The sequence below is a fragment of the Heterodontus francisci genome, chromosome 17 (assembly GCF_036365525.1).
Source record: "Heterodontus francisci isolate sHetFra1 chromosome 17, sHetFra1.hap1, whole genome shotgun sequence".
Classification (NCBI taxonomy): Eukaryota; Metazoa; Chordata; class Chondrichthyes; order Heterodontiformes; family Heterodontidae; genus Heterodontus; species Heterodontus francisci.
The window spans coordinates 90,166,690-90,184,952 of NC_090387.1; the positions used below are offsets into that span (position 1 = coordinate 90,166,690).

Genomic DNA, 18,263 nt, shown 5'->3' on the forward strand with positions numbered 1-18,263 from the left:
CTATACCGCCCCCCGCCAAAAAAAAAGACAGGCATAACGAGGACTCATGTAGGTACGCATAGAAACACCTTTTATTTGCAGGAAGTAAGTGGAGTTGAAGGAGAAGTTGCTGAGTATGAGAACAAGTTCAGCCAGGCGGAGGAGGGTGGTGGTGGATGGGAACTGGTTGGGCCTCTATTCATGGAAGAAGCAGAGAGCCCTCGGACTGTCTTGGTGGGGGACGGATGTGTAAAGAGATTGGATGTCCATAGTGAAGAGGAGGCGTTTAGTCTCATTTTATTTCTTATCCCTGGGATTCAACATTGCTCGCCCCAACCAGGGTGCACAATGTGGTGGGTAACTCAACGCAGGTGGCGACAGCAGCCAAAACGATCCCAGTGGAGGAATAGAGCCCGGTGGCAGTGCTTATAGCCGCTAATTTGACCCACTTATCTTCTGTCTTGGGCTTTCTTCTCTGCTGTGGTTACCGGTCACTTTTTCCAGTTGCCGTGTACTCTGACCATCTCCTCAGATGCTGCAGAGTGATCCACTGCCAAATGGCCGTTGTTCTCTGACGCGCTGTTTTGTTTTTTTGTGGCGGAGATATCACTAAGAGATGAGTTAGTTGTCGTTCGACAAATAAACATGGATCAGGTTCGAGATGTAGTCGGAAGAGCGGGTGGAAGTCCCACCTTCAAGCAATTCAGACCTAAAATGGAGAATAAATTCACTGGTGCCCCCACCCCCTCTTACCAGGCCGCAGTCTTTAGAAATCAGCATCAGCCTATTTGACGACATGAATAATAAAAGCCGAGAGAGGGAATACGTCGGTTTCAGCGCGGAGTCACTTGGAGCATATTGATCTAAAATATTATCTTTCTCAATGCTTCCCGACCTGCTCCGTGGCAATGTGACCCTCCCCCACCCCTTCCTTTATATCGCTTTTTCCAGTTATTTTATGTCATTGACTAATCATTAATTGTCTTCAACGTGTTGTGAACCTCTGACGTTAACGTGGCAATTGGGATAAAGCGCATAAAGGCCGACCAATGGGACTTCGCTTTAACATCAGATTGCAGGGCCTGTTGACATAAGTTTATCACACACATTAAATACCTTATCGGCTCACATCCTGTCTGTTAATTAGTTTATCGGAAGCAGCTTTAGGCACGTGATAAACACCTCACCATATTATAAATCAGATCGGATTATCTACAAGCTAATATTTCCAAGCCGTCAGAGTCGCAGTTCAATACCAGATCAGCAGCCATTGAACAATGTTTGTGTGGCAGTGCATATGGGCCCTGGGGATTATTTGCGAAGGTATTCTCCGTTATAATCAGCCCTTTTTCTTTGTTTCTTCCAATTAATCTTGTAGTCATCCTTTCTTGTTTTCTTTCTATCTATCTATCTATCTATCTATCTATCTATCTATCTATCTATCTATCTATCTATCTATCTATCTATCTATCTATCTATCTATCTATCTATCTATCTATCTATCTATCTATCTATCTATCTATCTATCTATCTATCTATCTATCTATCTATCTATCTATCTATCTATCTATCTATCTATGTCTTTTAATCTATTTAGCCATCTAACTATGCGTGCCCAAATATATTTTATTTGTATTGTCTAACTACATTTTTAATATTTTATAGCTGCTTCCGGTCGGGTGTCACAAACTCCTGAACGCACCAGTGTGATGGCCGGTACAGATGTTACTTTCCATTGCACGGCGAGCTCTGTTCAGAATAATTCAGATGTGCGTGGTTATTGGTGGAGACTTGGCGACAATGACTTACTGCAACCATCTTCTGACGGCAGAAAACGTTTTTTTCCCTTTAAGAACGGAACAACTTCCTTTCAGATCCTCAGTGTCCGTGTCTTCGACTCTGGATCCTATTACTGCGGAGTGAGATACACAGAAAACACAATCGTAAATGGAACCGGATCGAAACTTGTTGTGCTCGGTAAGCGGCCTTGGAGAGTTTTGCGACTGTTGCTATTGTAAGACGATCATTGTAAAATAACGAAATGAGGCGGAGTGGCCGCGTTAATGAGACTTCTTTTCAAACACTGTACCTCTTGTTCAGATATTTGCAATGCAGATATAATTGAAGCGCTTCAACTATATATAGAATTAATTAGAACGTATCATAAATTGATTTGATTATTTCGTGATTTTATCCATGACATCAGTTGATGTAAGTAATTAAGAAACATTATTTCAAATCAGTTCTGACGTTATATCACGGTTATCACCCATTATGATGTTTATTATCCAGTACATAAACGGTAAGTAGTTCTGGTTTCCAGAACACTACACTGAAGTGGGATCTGAAGGTTCACTGGATTGGATCCTGGGATGAGAGGGTTTTCCTGGGATGAGACTGAGAAAATAGGCTCTCTATTCTCTGGAGTTCAGAAAAATGAGTAGTGATCCCATTGAAACGGACACGATTCTGAACGGGCTTAACAGGGTAGACACTGACAGGTTGTTTCCCCTGGCTGGGAATTTTGCATGCTAAAACTCGCGTGATAAGGAAAGTGATCGCCTCTAATTTCAGAGAATCTTAAAGTATAGAAACGGGCCTGTCGTTCCATCGTGCTGTGCAAGCTCTTTCAAAGAGCGAACCAGTTACTTCCACTCCCCTGCAATTCCCAAATTACTCTTTAAGTCTACCTTTTCAGTTATATCCAACTCCATTGTGAAAGTTACCATTGAATCTGTTTCCACCATGCTTTCAGGCAGGGCATTCCCGGTCATAACTATCAATGTGGAAATTGTGATTTCAAAAACTCGCATGGATCCTGTTACAATCATCTGGTTCATGGTTTGTATTAATTTTCTAGCGGTAACTTTTAATTTGGGAATTCAATTATTTTTTATTGTAAGACAAATGAAAAATCCTGGTTTGAGAAGCTGGCAAACAAACCGGGGGTGGTTACAAATTCAAGGGTGGTCCATGTTTATTTAATATTGGCAAGTGTAAAGACCCTACACATTGGGAACCCCTATTAATTTGTTGATGGAGATGGAGTGCCTACAGCTACCTCAGTCAGGGGTTTAAATTATTCATATGATTTCCCAGAACAGACAGAAGAACTAAAGTTCAAAAATCTCTCCATGAGTACTTACAGAGACAGTGTTAGAGATCCATAACGCCACAGCTGACCTCGTTTAGTTGGGCAATTGGAACCAGAAAGTTTGGGAGAGTTTGTTCTGTTATTGTTAGCAATATCAGTTATTCATGTAGGTATCAGGAATCAAACAGAAGACTTGGAGTTCGAAATAATGAGTTTAAATTGCTATCTGGGACATCCCATTTGTACCACCTGCTATAGAGATGGATGATGCATGGGGTGTCTGTTGGTTTTTTAATATGTATGCTTGCTGACAGACAAATATAAGGCTTTTGGAAAAGCAGTTGGCATTTAAACAAGAATTGGCTTTTGGAAAATGATGTTGGCTTTTGGAAAGCTGTTGGCATTTGGAAGTCAGTTGGATTCAGGCGCAAAGCAGCTCTCAGGAACCAGGAATGTGTCTGTTTTGAGGCAGGCTCATGCTCAAGCTGGGAAATCCAGATTCGTGATGTGTTGAATGTGAACTGGAGAGTTTGCTGGCCGAAGCTAGAGGGAGAATTCCCTGGTCATCTAAAACTTCGGAGACAGCTGAGAAATTAATGAAATCGAAATGAATTCCTAAGAGCTGTGAAATACTTTGGATTGGCCCCAGGAAAAGTGAACAAACGGCTAAGACCCTGTTACGTATTGGGAAATTCTTGGGGTGGAAGTTACAGTCAAATAGCAGTGTTCTGTTGACATATCGAGTCTGAAGTATATATCTTCATGTTCTGATTTAAGTTCTGTTTTAAGTTTAACATATAAGTACTTACAAATTGTACTGTTAAATTAGTAGTGTTTTGCTTTGTTTAACTCTTGTACAGTAAAGTTTTTTTTAAGACCTGGAATTTTGTGGCATAATTTACCAACAATAACGGGGAATTCGACTTTCTCTTTCTGAAAGTTAACAGTCCCGAACGGGATCATAACAAAACTGATACAATTAAGCTATTTGGTTCTCGTGTAAGTAGATTTTAAGGCGAAAGTTGCAGAGGTTGAACTGGCTGTAAAAGTAAAGACTGAACGAGCAGATGGATCAAATCCTGAAATATGGCATCAATTGTGTTATCAATTGTGTAAAAACATATCTTCTTTAATTCGTTACCCTCTGCTTGCCGACCCTCCTGCTACCAGAAATAATTATTTATTCAAGCAAAACCCCTCATCATCTTGGGCACCTCCAGTAAAACTCCCCTTAACCTTTTTTTGTTCTAAGAAAGACAATCTTAGTTTATCGAGTCTCTCCACAAAACTCAAGTCCCTCATCCTTGTTATGATTCTAGTGAATCTATTCTGCACCATCTTCAAGAGCTTAACATCATTAGAGCCCCACTGTCCAACACCCAATGAACCGCGACAAGTGATTTTGTTACTAGGGGTACATTCTAAGTTAAAAGCTGTCAATAACACCCATCCTGAACCCATCAAGAGACATTTTTAATTTGAATGGATTCTTCTAAAACGAAGAAGATGTGAAGTAGCCACGTCCTAGGCCATTGTCAGTCACCACAGCGAAGAGGTTCTATGTCCCAACACAGAGGCAAGATATGAGACCATTTTGACCTTAAATGCAGCTTCCTGTAGAGACTGAGAGGGAGACCTTTATGTTTTAATTGTCATGTAGATGGTTCCAGGTTTCCTTGGGGATTTAAAACAGAAGATTAATTATTTTTTGAGCAACATTCACTCCCGAAATGGTCGCAACTGCACCCACAGATGCATTCACTCACGTGCACGCATGCATGCACACAAACACACAGACAAAAAGAGACAGATGGAGAGGAAAAGAGAAAAGGGGTTTGAAGTGAGTTAGGATTTTGGTGTCCTGCCTTCACATTGAGGATACCCTCTATAGTGTTGCGTGGCACTACCACCGTGCTAAATGGAACAGATTTCAAACAGATTTAGCAGTGCAAATTTGGACGTCCATGAGACGCTGTGGGCCATCTGCAGCAGTAAAATTGTACTCAAACACAATCTGTAACCTCATGGCCTGGCATATCCCCCATTCCACCATTACCATCAAGCCGGGAGACCAACAATGGTTTAATGAAGAGTGCAGGAGAGCATGCCAGGAGCAGCACCCGACATACCTCAAAATGAGGTGTCACCTTGGTGAAGCTACAACCCAGGACTACTTGTGTGCCAAACTGTGTAAGCAGCATGCAATAGACAGAGTTAAGTGATCCCATAAGCAAATGATCAGATCTAAACTCTGTAGCCCTGCCACTTCCAGCCGTGAATGGTGGTGGACAATTAAACAACTAACTGGAGGAAGAGGCTCCAGAAATATGCTCATTCCCATTGTTGGGGTGACCCAGCACATCATTGTAAAAGATAAGGTTGAAGCATTTGCAACAATCTTTAGCCAGAAGTGCCAAGTGGATTATCCATCTCGGCCTCCTCCTGAAATCCCCAGCATCACAGATGCCAGACTTCAGCCAATTCGATTCACTCCACGTGATATCAAGAAACGACTGAACGCACTGGATACTGTAAAGACGATGGGCCCTGACAACATTCCAGCAACAGTACTGAAGACCTATGCTCCAGAATTTTCTCGTGACACTGGCCAAGCTGCTCCAGTACAGCTACAACACTGGCAACTATCCGGCAATGTGGAAAATTGCCCAGGTATGTCCTGCACATAAAAGGCAGGACATGTCGAACCCGGCCAATATTTGCCCCATCAGCCTACTCTCAATCATCAGTAAAGTCATGGAAGGTGTCATCGACAGTGCCTTCAAGCAGCACTTGCCCTGCAATAACCTGCTCAGTGATGCTCAGTTTGGGTTCCGCCAGGGCCACTCAGCTCTTGACCTTTTTACAGCCTCGGTTCAAACATGGACAAAAGAGCTGAACTCCAGAGGTGAGGTGAGAGTGACTGCTATTGACATCAAGGCAGCATTTGACCGAGTACGGCATCAAGGAGCCCTGACAAAAACTGGACTCAATGGGAATTAGGAGGAAAACTCTCTGCTGGTTGGATTCATACCTAGCACAAAAGATGATGGTTGTGGTTATTGGAAGTCAATCATCTCAACTTCAGGATATCAAAGCAGGGGTTCCACAGGGTAGCGTCCTAGGCCCAACCATCTTCAGCTGCTTCTTCAATGATCTTCCCTCCATCATAAGGTCAGAAGTGGGGATGTTCGCTGAAGATTGCACAATGTTCAGCAGCATTCATGACTCGTCACAGACTGAAGCAGTCCGTGTAGAAATGCAGTAAGACCTGGACAATATCCAGGCTTGGGCTGATAAGTGGCAAGTAACATTTGCGCCACACAAGTGCCAGGCAATGACCATCGCAAACAAAGGAGAATCTAACAATCATCTCTTGACATTCAATGGCATTACCATCGCTGAATCATCTACTATCAACATTCTGGGGGTTACCATTGACCAGAAACTGAACTGAAGTAGCCATATAAATACTATGGCTACAACAGCAGATCAGAGGCTAGGAATCCTGCGGCGAGTAACTCATCTTCTGACTCCCCAAAGCCTGTCCACCTTCTACAAGGCACAAGTCAGGAGTATGATGGAATAATATCCACTTGCCAGAATGGGTGCAGCTCCAACAACACTCAAGAAGCTCCACATTATCCAGAACAAAGCAGCCCACTTGATTGTAACATCCACAAATATGCACTCCAGCCATCACTGATGCACGGTGGCAGCAGTGTGTACCATCTACAAGATGCACTGCAGCAACATACCAAGGCTCCTTAGACAGCACCTTCCAAACCCGCAACCTCTACCAACTAGAAGAACAAGGGCAGCAAATGCATGAGAGCACCACCACCTGCAAGTTCCCCTCCAAGTCACACTCCATCCCGACTTGGAACTGTATCACCGTTCTTTCACTGTCGCTGGTCCAAAATCGTAGTACTCCCTTCCTAATAGCACTGTGGTGGACCAACCCCCACATGGACAGCAGCGGTTCAAGAAGACAGCTCACCACCACCTTCTCAAGTGTAATTAGGAATGGGCAATAAATGCTGGCCTAGCCTGTGACACCCACAGCCCCATAAATGAATAAGTAAAAAAGAACATTCCTTCAAGGCACAAAAACCCCAAAAGTAAAGGCAGTCAACCGTGAATAACAAAGGATTGTATATGATTAAAAGAAAAGGCCTATGAAGTTGTCAGAACTAGTAGTAAACCTGCAGATTGGGAGGATTTTAGAATACAGCAAAGGAGGACCAAGAAACTGATAAAGAAAGGGAGAATAGAATATGAATGTAAGCTAGCAAAAAATATAAAAACGGACTGTAAAAACTTCTATTGGTACGTAAAAAGGAAACGTTTGGCTCAGACAGGCAGAGTCAGGAGAATATATAATGGGGAATAGAGAAATGGCAGAGAAGTTAAATGATTACTTTGTGTCTGTTTTCACCGAGAAACGTACAAGAAATCTCCCCAAATTAGAGATCCAAGGGATTATGGGGGATGAGGAATTGAAGGAAATTAATATTAGTAAGAAGGTTGTATTGGAGAAATTAATGGGGCTGAAGACTGATAAGTCCCCAGGATCAGTTATTCTACATCGCAGAGTGTTGAAAGAGGTAGCTATGGAGATAGTGGAGGCATTGGCGATTATTTTCCAAACTGCAGCATAGATTCTGAAGCGGTTCCTGCAGATTGGAAGGTCGCAGATGTCACTCCACTATTTAAGAAGGGAGGGAGAGAGAAAATAGGGAATTACAGACCTGTTCGTCTTACACTGGTCGTTGGGAAAATGATGAAATCTATTCTAAATTCTGTGATAAATGGACACTTGGATAATAATGATCTGATTGGGCCCAGTCAACATGGATTTATGAATGGGAAATCATGTTTGGCGAAGCTCTTGCTGTTTTTGATGATGTTACTAAAAGAATTGAGAAAGGAGCAATTGACTTGGATTTTCTGAAGGCTTTTTATAAAGTCCCCCACAGGAGGCTGGTTCACAACATTAAAGCACATGGGATAGGAGGTAATATTTCTGATAGTGACAGTTTGTTTGTCAGGATGGAAGTGGCTGTGATTGGTTATTCAGATACTTATTTCATTCAACTCCACTGATGATTAGCCCAAACCTCACTTTCTGCTGTTCGTTCAGAATAACTTTTTTTCTGTCAAGTTATTCTTTTTTCTCTCTTTACAGTTTTGGGCAGAATTTTTTTTTCTGAGCTCAAAATGGTCCCGGGATCAATGTATGACTTGTGTGGACGTAATAATTTTTCCCATTTGTTACAAATGTAAAATCTTAACGTGAACAGTTTGACTCAATATTACCTAAATAAATATTGCCTGTTTCACAGAATCACAGAATTGTTACAGCACAGAAGGAGACCATTCGGCCCATCGTGTCTGCAGCGGCTTTCTGAGTGAGCAATTCACGTAGTGCGATTCCCTTGCCTTCTCCCCAAAACCCTGTGCATTCTTCCTTTTTCAAGTAACTACTTAATTCTCTTTTGAAAGTCTCGATTGAACCTACATCCTCCACACTCTCTGGCAGCACATTCCAGATCCTAGCTACCAGCTATATGAAGAGTTTTTCCTCATGCCGTCATTGCTTCTTTTGCCAACTACCTTAAATCTGTGCCCTCTCATTTTTGATCTTTTCACGAGCACGAACAGTTTCTCTGTATCTATTCTGTCCAGACCTCTCATGATTTTGAATTCCTCTATTATATCTCCTCTCAGCCTTCTTTTCTTCAGGAGAAACAGTCCCAAATTCTCCAATCTATCTTCATTAGTCCCAAATTCTCCAATCTATCTTCATAAATTAAGTTCGTTATCCCTGAAACCATTCTCATGAATCTCTCCAATGACTTCAAATCTTTCCTCAATGTGGCACCCAAAACTGGACGCAATACTCCAGCTGAGGCTGAACTAGTGTCTTATACAAGTTCAACATAAGCAACTTGCTCTTGTGCTCCATGCCCCTATTAATAAAGCCTAGGATGCTGTATGCTTTACTAACCACGCTCTCAACCTGTCCTGCCATCTTCAATGACTTACACGCACGCCCCCCTGTTCCTGCACTCATATTAGAGTTGTATCTTTTATTCTATATTGTCTCTCCAGGGTCTTCCTACCAAAATAGTAGGAAGGCCATGGTCTTCCTTCACATTTCTCCGCATTGAATTTCATCTGCTACTTGCCCGCCCATTCCACCAGCTTGTCTATGTCCTTTTGAAGTTCTGCACTATCCTCCTTACAGTTTACAATGCTTCCAAGTTTCGTATCATCTGCACATGTTAAAATTGTGCTCTGGACACGAAGGTCTAAGTTATGAATATATATATATCAGGAAGAGCAAGGGTCCCAATACTGAACCCTGGGGAACACCACTACAAACCTTCCTCCAGTCCGAAAAACATCCATTCACCACTATTGCCTGTTTCCTGTCACACAGCCAATTTTCGTATCCATGTTGCTGTCTCTTTTATTCCATGAGCTATAACTTTGATCTAAAGTCTGCTGCGTTGCACTGTATCAAACGTCTTTTGCACGTCCACATCAACAGCACTGCCCTCATCAACCCTCTCAGTTACAAATTCAAAAAACTCCATCAAGTTAGTTAAACACGATTTTCCCTTAACAAATCCATACTGACTTTCCTTTTGTCCCTGTGACTATTAATTTTGTCCTGAATTATTGTTTCTAGACGTTTACCCACCACCGAAGTTAAACTGACTGGCCTGGAGTTGCTGGGTTTATCTTTACATCATTTTTTCAACAAAGGTATAACATTTGCAATTATCCAGTCCTCTGACCCACCCCTGTGTCTAAGGAGGACTGGAAAATTATGACCCGGTCCTCCGCAATTTCTACTCTCACCTCCCTCAGTATCCTTGGATGTATCTCAAACGGTCCTGCTGTTTTATCAACTTTTAGTATAGACAGCCGACCTAATCCCTCTTCCTTATCAATTTAAATCCTAGTGTATTAATTGCCCACTATTTCACCGTGATCTGGGTAGCATCTTATTCCTTGATAAAGACAGATACAAATATTCATTTAATACCTCAACTATTCCCCCACCTCCATGTATGCGTTTAATGGAGAGGTGATGGCATAGTGGTAATGTCAATAAACTGGTAATCCAACAATCTGGGCGAATATCCCAGGAGGCACAAGTTCAAATCCAACCATGGCAACTGGTGGAATTTAAATTCAGTTAGCTAATTTAAGAAAATCTGTAATTTAAAGCTGGTCTTCTAGTGCCATGAAACTATCATCGATAGTCATAGAAACCCATCCGATTCACCAATGTTTGTAAGAGAAGGATATCTTAACTGCCCTCCGAAATGGCCAAGCATGCCACTCAGTTGTCAATGGCAATTAGAGATGGGCAACAAATGCCAGCGATGCCGACATCCATGAAAGAACTTTCCAAAAAAATCCCCCTTTTGGACCCTAATCGGCCCTCCTCCTCCTTTTACTATTAATATGTCTATCCCTGTCATTCTCTTTTCATACTCCTTCTTTGCTTCTCTTATTTGCTTTTTCACTTCTCCTCTGAACCTTCTATATTCAACGTGTCTCTCCATTGTATTATCTATTTTGCATCTGTCATAATCACACGTTTTATTCTTCATCTTCATTTTTATCTATTTTGTTATCCATGGAGCTCTGTTTGCTATACCTTTGCACTTTGAAGGTAATATATCTTGACTGTGCCTGATATATCTCTTCTTTGAAGGTAGCCCAATGTTCTGCTACCATTTTCTGCCAACCTTTCATTCCAATTTATTCGACCCAGATCCATTCTTACCCCATTGAAGTTGGCTTTCCCCCAGTTAATTATTCTTACTCTAGACTGTTCTTTCTCATAGACAACATAAACCTTATGATACAATGATTACTGTGCCCAAAATGCTTTCCAACTGATATTTGATCGCCTCCTTTCTCATTGGACTGGAAACATTCTGCTGTAGAAATTTTTCCTGAACACAGTCGAGGAACTCTTCCACTCTCTACCCATTCCACTACTATACCCCAGTCTATATTCAGATAATTAAAGTCCCCCATTATAGCATCCAGTCCTACCTTTCTTTGAGCTAGGTATCTGTTATAGCCGCAACATCATACTCCCACATGTCAATTTGCACCTGTAATTCACCAATCTTATTAACTACACTCCGTTCATTCATGTACATGCACATTAACCCTGATTTAAACTTCATTACTTGCTCCCTTACTCTGGCCCCATCTTATAACTTATTATTCCTTTATCTGGTGCTATCTATCTCTTCCAATATGATGTGCATCTTGGTAGTACTAACACTCTCACCTTATGCACCTTATTCCTCTTATTTTACCTTTATACGCTGGTGCCCGCCCGTCCCCACCCCCCACCCCCCCTCCACCCCCCACCCCCACCCCGCACCCACTTGAAATTTAGTTTAAACCCGCCCCAACCACACTTGTGAACCTCCCCGCGAGGATATAGGTCCCAGTCCAGTTGAGGTGCAACCCTTTCCTTTTGAATAGGTGTCTCCTGCCCTCGAACTGGTTCCAATGCCCCAAAAATCTGAAGCCCTCCTTCCTGCCCCATGCTTCAAGCCACGCATTGATCCTCCTTATATTCCTATTTCTACTCTTGCTAGTATGTGGCACTGGGAGTAATCTAGAGATTACAAACCTCGAGGTCCTACTCTTTACCTTCCTCCCTAGCTCCTGAAAATCTGACAGTAGTGCCTCAATACCTGCCCTTGCTATGTCGTTGGTACCAACATGCACCACAATTTATTTAAACCTACCTAAAACAAAACTGAGCAAAAAGATACTGACGTTCAGTGTAAAGGTGATTTCTGCGTGGACTAAGGTCAAAGCGGCGATGGCCTGTGTGTCTGGTCGCACAAAATACTTTCTCCGATTAGCGCAATACTGTTTTAAATTGTCCGCATGTTATACTAGAACGTTAATGGGAGAATCAAGTTCAGAAATACAAACCAGAAATGCTGGAACCACTCAGCAGGTCTGGCAGCATCTGTGGAAAAAGAAGCAGAGTTAAGGTTTCGGGTCAGTGACCCTTCTTCGGAACCTGAAGAAGGGTCACTGACCCGAAACCTTAACTCTGCTTCTCTTTCCACAGATGCTGCCAGACCTGCTGAGTGGATCCAGCATTTCTTGTTTTTATTTCAGATTTCCAGCATACGCAGTATTTTGCTTTAATTTGAATCAAGTTTAGAGTTGGGAAGTAACTAAAGTTTAATTTGGAATTATCCTATCATTCAAGAAGCAGATAGCGAATTCTATCAGTGATTTATTTTTTTACCTGTGACCCAGAGTCGTGCCGTTATATTCAGGAAGACTGGATGCCAAACAGAACTAAAATAGCTAAGTCCAGATGATCAGTGTATGCTTGTTCCACAGCTTCCCCGGAGCCCGTGAGACTGGTTCCCAAAGCAGCCGGAACCAACTCATCTACTCTAACACTTGTGTGTGAAACAGCCGAGTTCTACCCGGAGGGTCTCACCTTCACTTGGTATATAAATGACATCAACATTGTGATGGGGATCAGCACCATTAAAAAGCTCAATTCGGAGGGAATGTATGAAGCTTCCAGCAGTTTGAAAGCATCACAGCCAGCCCAGAGCAGGGCTGTTTATACCTGCGTGGTATCTCACCGCACACTGCAGAGTCCAGCTGTCGCTGTTTACTTTGATTCCAATTCTAATTCAGGTAAGATGCTGACATTTGTGCAGATATTGTCAGTCACTGACTACTATCGATCTGTTTTATTTGTGTTCAATCCTTTTAAAGATTGATCTTATTTGCGGAGTTGTAAAGCAGATAAAATACATTTCCCACCGCCGGAGGAATAGAGTGTAATTGATGCAGATCATAATTATAAACTGAATTAAATGAATCTTTAGCAGATTCAATTCCTCGTTATTTAACAGAGATAGAAATACACAGAATTCCTTATTCTCATTTGTTGAAGTATTTTTTTGTTTACTGATTCCATGATATCACAGGCGGATGAAGAATAACGCTGCGACTTGCGACACAGTCTTCATAACTTCAAAGCTCATCATTGGCGTGGTCGGTGAAAATCCAACAATTGTATTTTAACCCTGAAACGTAGATAATATGCGTTCTGGATTCACTTTCAGAGGAAACATGAATCAATGAAACTATATTGTGTATCGAATTAATGAAATCAGCTGGGGCAAGTTAACAGTCTCAAGTCCTCATGCCTTGCTCTGGAAGCACGAGAAATCTACATCGTACAACTAACAGCCAGGTTGCAAAGCATGGGCGACAATGAAGAACTGGGTATTGATTATTACTAATAATAGTTTTATTATCTTCCTTGCAGTTGGTAGACCTTCACTCAATTATCCACTGATTGCTGGATGTACAGCGAGTGCACTGATATTTCCAGCCCTCGTCACCTTCATTGAGAGGTGTTGCCAACTCAATAATTGTAAAGGTAAAGAGCCTCCTATGTAGCTTCATTCTGAAACATTTGTGATTGGAAAAAAAGGGAACAACATGACGTCAGGCAGATGAAGAAACGTTAAAGAGTGTACAGGGATGAAATTCTGTTGATATCTCGGACAACTGTAATTGGTTCCATGATCTGAAATAGATGATTTGTCCACAAGTGGCTTAAATGCACTCAACATGCATGATAAACGAACCCCGGTTTTATCTTTTTCTGGATGCATGCCGACATAACTACTGTGTCCCCTGAACCCCCATCCCTGGTGCAGCAGGGTTAGTTTCCCCGAGATGCGCTGATTTTTTTCAGCGCAAATAGTCCGAATTCGGTCAACCCAATGCAAAAGGTTGATGAATTGTAATCAGCCATTAGGTGCAGACAATCTAGTTGCCACAATCGTTTGCGCTAGTGTCAAAAACATTACACTGGAACAAGCGCTGCCAACAAAACCGAATGCGTACGCCCCCGGATCATAATTGCGAGTTTCCTCCAATGTCCTTCGAAGAGGGTCTTCGAATTAAGTTGTACTTTTAAGCACAAGGTCACTAAAATGGAAATTTTAAAACCTTTTCTATGTATTTTAGTTTATGAAGGAACTGATTACTGTACATCAAATGTTACTAGTAAATGGTTCTGTTTAGCTTTTAAATTTAGATTAGTTAGATTAGGTTAGATTAGGGTCAATCAAGGATAGTAGTGGGAAGTTGTGTGTGGAATCAGAGGAGATAGGGGAAGCGTTAAATGAATATATTTCGTCAGTATTTACAGCAGAGAAAGAAAATGTTGTCAAGGAGAATACTGAGATACAGACTACTAGGCTAGATGGGATTGAGGTTCACAAGGAGGAGGTGTTATCCATTTTCGCACTTTCCAAAATTGCTAAGTCCCCTGGGCCAGATGGGATTTATCCTAGGATTCTCTGGGAAGCCAGGGAGGAGATTGCAGAGCCTTTGACCTTGAACTTTATGTCGTCATTGTCGACAGGAATAGTGCCGGAAGACTGGAGGATAGCAAATGTTGTCCCCTTGTTCAAGAAGGGGAGTAGAGAGAGCCCTGGTAATTATAGACCTGTGAGCCTTACTTCGGTTGTGCGTAAAATGTTGGAAAAGGTTATAAGAGGTGGGATTTATAATCATCTTGAAAAGAATAAGTTCATTAGAGATAGTCAGCACGGTTTTGTGAAGGGTAGGTCGTGCCTCACAAACCTTATTGAGTTTTTTGAGAAGGTGACCAAACAGGTGGATGAGGGTAAAGCCGTGGATGTGGTGTATATGGATTTCAGTAAGGCATTTGATAAGGTTCCCCACGGTAGGCTATTGCAGAAAATACGGAAGTATGGGATTGAAGGTGATTTAGTGCTTTGGATCAGAAATTGGCTAGCTGAAAGAAGACAGAGGGTGGTGTTGATGGCAAATGTTCATCCTGGAGTTTAGTTCCTAGTGGTGTACCGCAAGGATCTGTTTTGGAGCCACTGCTGTTTGTCATTTTTATAAATGACCTGGATGAGAGTGCAGAAGGGTGGGTTAGTAAATTTGCGGATGACACGAAGGTCGGTGGAGTTGTGGATAGTGCCGAAGGATGTTGTAGGTTACAGAGGGACATAGAAAGGCTGCAGAGCTGGGCTGAGAGATGGCAAATGGAGTTTAATGCGGAAAAGTGTGAGGTGATTCACTTTGGAAGGTGTAACAGGAATGCAGAGTACTGGGCTAATGGGAAGATTCTTGGTAGTGTAGATGAGCAGAGAGATCTTGGTGTCCAGGTACATAAATCCCTGAAAGTTGCCACCCAGGTTAATAGGGCTGTTAAGAAGGCATACAGTGTGTTAGCTTTTATTAGTAGGGGGATCGAGTTTCGGAGCCACGAGGCCATGCTGCAGCTGTACAAAACTGGTGCGGCCGCACCTGGAGTATTGCGTGCAGTTCTGGTCACCGCGTTATCGGAAGGATGTGGAAGCTTTGGAAAGGGTGCAGAGGAGATTTACTAGGATGTTGCCTGGTATGGAGGGAAGGTCTTATGAGGAAAGGCTGAGGGACTTGAGGTTGTTTTCGTTAGAGAAGGAGGAGGAGAGGTGGCTTAATAGAGACATATAAGATAATCAGAGGGTTAGATAGGGTGGATAGTGAGAGCCTTTTTCCTCGGATGGTAATGGCAAACACGAGGGGACATAGCTTTAAGTTGAGGGGTGATAGATATAGGACAGATGTCAGAGGTAGTTTCTTTACTCAGAGAGTAGTAGGGGCGTGGAACGCCCTGCCTGCAACAGTAGTAGTCTCGCCAACTTTAAGGGCATTTAAGTGGTCATTGGATAGACATATGGATGAAAATGAAATAGTGTAGGTCAGATGGTTTCACAGGTCGGCGCTACATCGAGGGCCGAAGGGCCTGTACTGCGCTGTAATGTTCTATGTTCTATTCTGTGTTCTATTATTTTCAATTATTTAAAATCGGGTTACTCACAAGTACGGGACTAGACACTTCGATTAAAAATATTTAGTTTTGTCATAATTCCATTTTCAGCTGTATTAATAAAGTTGCACCACAGCATCACTCTTAAATGTATCAATGAATGTTATTTAATGCACGTTTTAAATTGCACTTTAATATGCTGCCTGTTTGCGCTGGTTCATGGCAATGTTTCGGCAATATGCAAATTAGGTTCAGTGAAAACGTGAGGAAAACATTCTTCTCAAAACTGGCACATTTGTGAACGGACTTTGCGTCCGCTCGCTAATTATGCCCAAAGCAGAAAGTCTAAAGGAAAGTTGCCTCTGCACCAGCCCATCACATATTCACAATGCAGATTCAGAATAAATCTGCCTCTCCAGAGTGTGAAGCATCGAGTGATCGGGGAGTGCTTCATATTAGTCGGGAAATTGGTACAAGTGGTAAGTCAGTGCAGAGGGGTAAGGAGATGCTGCTTTTTGTTTGTCGTTAACTCCTGTAGCTGATGAGTGTTACTCTTTTGTCTCTAAACTAGGAGATTAACTTGATATTGCTTTAATTTACTAAATTAGCAACAAATTAAATAATCAAATAAATACATACATAAGGTGAGACACATTTGAAAGGGCAGGTGGTGTGTTATAACTGCAACACGTGGGATTTTATGGAAAACATCTCAGACAGCCATATCCATGGTAAGTATCTGCAGCTCCGGTAACTTTGGCCCAGAGTTGTTGCATTGAAGTCTAAGCTCCAGACAATGTGGGCTATCAGGGAGGGGAGAGTCACCTGTACGCTTTGTTCCAGGAGGCAGTCACACCCCTTAGGTTAGGTTAAATAGAACTTTAAAGTTGGTCAATAGTCAGGAACAGGTGGGTGTGACTGCAAGTGAGGCACAAGGATCTAGGATGTACTGATGTACTTGCTACCTCTGTGGATGAGAACAAGAACTGCAGGTTGGATGGATAAACGGACCATAGAACTATGGTGCAGGAAGCCAATCATGTGGGTGGAATAAAAAAGAATGTGGTAGTGATAGGGCACATAGGGAAGAGTGTTATGAATACCGGACTTTGTAACTTGATTGTTTTAAAATGATTTTTAATGTAGTGTAAAGATAGAGCTGGAGGAGGCATGCAACCTCATATCAACTCTGCTAAAAGACATGACAGGAATATTGGTTACTTGGACAAGAAGAAACCCAGATCAAAGATCCTTTTGAAAAGCACATAATGCAAGATTATAACACCCGACAGACGATGGGTTTCGGTTTCCCAGACTCTCAGATCATAAACAGGGAGCCAGTGGCTCTGAAAATGCAAATTCGAGTTACAGTTGCTAACATCTGGAAACAAAGGAAGGCCTGAGTGGTTCTGCTATAGCCAGACTTGTGGGCTCTGTATATTTAAAAAGCAAATGACTATTGCCCTTTTGATTCTGGATAAATTCTACAGACTTTGAGAAATCTGCAGGCTGTAAGGAAGATGGGAAGACAACGAGTAGTGCTGGCAGCCTCAGGAGGGAGAGAGACAGAGTACACCTGCTCTTGGAACACTGATACAGCGAAAGGCTACAAAAACTTGAAACTGAGTTGAAAGTTGAGGTTTGCAGAGAAGGAAAAGAACAACAGGGTCACCAGAGAACGCCTTATTCACAGAAGTCCAAATTAAAAGTGCTTGAAAGATGTGAGCAAAGAGGACATTGACTTTGAGACTGTCTGGGAGATATAGCCCACTGCAACTGGGAGGAGTTTGGGTCTTTTAGCTGCAAAGATTTTGCTTCAAGGAGGACAATGTAATGTATAAATGTGTGAATTTTGAGGTGTTTTATTAAGTGAAGAAAATATCTTTCTCTATAGCTTGGAGTATCAGTTACTTACTAAGTACTATTTAGTTAATGGTGATTTTATTTTAGTTTCGTTGTTATAATAAAAGCTTTAAAATGTTAAATCTTGCTGTCTAATTCTTTAACTTGGTCCAGGGAGTTTGTATGTCGTGTTTTAATGTGAACAGCCTCACTGGGGCTGTAACAGTTGATACTGCTCTCTGCAGCTGGGTGGCTACCAGGTGCTAGGGTTAAAGACATCTCCCCATTGCTGGAGACAAACTTATAGTGTGAAGGGGACAATCCAATTGTCATGGTCCACGTAGGAACTAACTACATTGAGAGAACTAGGAATGATTTTCAGCTGAGAGAGTTTGAGGAGTTAAGACTCCTAATTAAAATGCAGAACTTCAAAGGTAATGATTTCTGGATTGTCAGCTG

The 18,263-nt window shown here is 42.0% G+C and overlaps 1 protein-coding gene across 2 annotated transcripts; it reads left to right on the forward strand.

The window, feature by feature from the left end:
* Window positions 1-1,218: 1,218 nt before the first annotated feature.
* Window positions 1,219-17,893, forward strand: LOC137379266 (immunoglobulin lambda-1 light chain-like). 2 transcript variants are annotated; one of them, XM_068049986.1, is made up of 5 exons: window positions 1,219-1,302; window positions 1,645-1,956; window positions 12,482-12,790; window positions 13,431-13,544; window positions 17,453-17,893. In XM_068049986.1, exons 1-5 carry the CDS (start codon window positions 1,257-1,259, stop codon window positions 17,554-17,556), a joined length of 885 nt encoding a protein of 294 aa, XP_067906087.1. In that variant the 5' UTR covers window positions 1,219-1,256; the 3' UTR covers window positions 17,557-17,893. The 2 variants fall into 2 exon arrangements, with proteins under 2 accessions (XP_067906087.1, XP_067906088.1); XM_068049987.1 differs by having other exon boundaries at window positions 17,109-17,532.
* The last annotated feature ends 370 nt before the right edge of the window (window positions 17,894-18,263 follow it).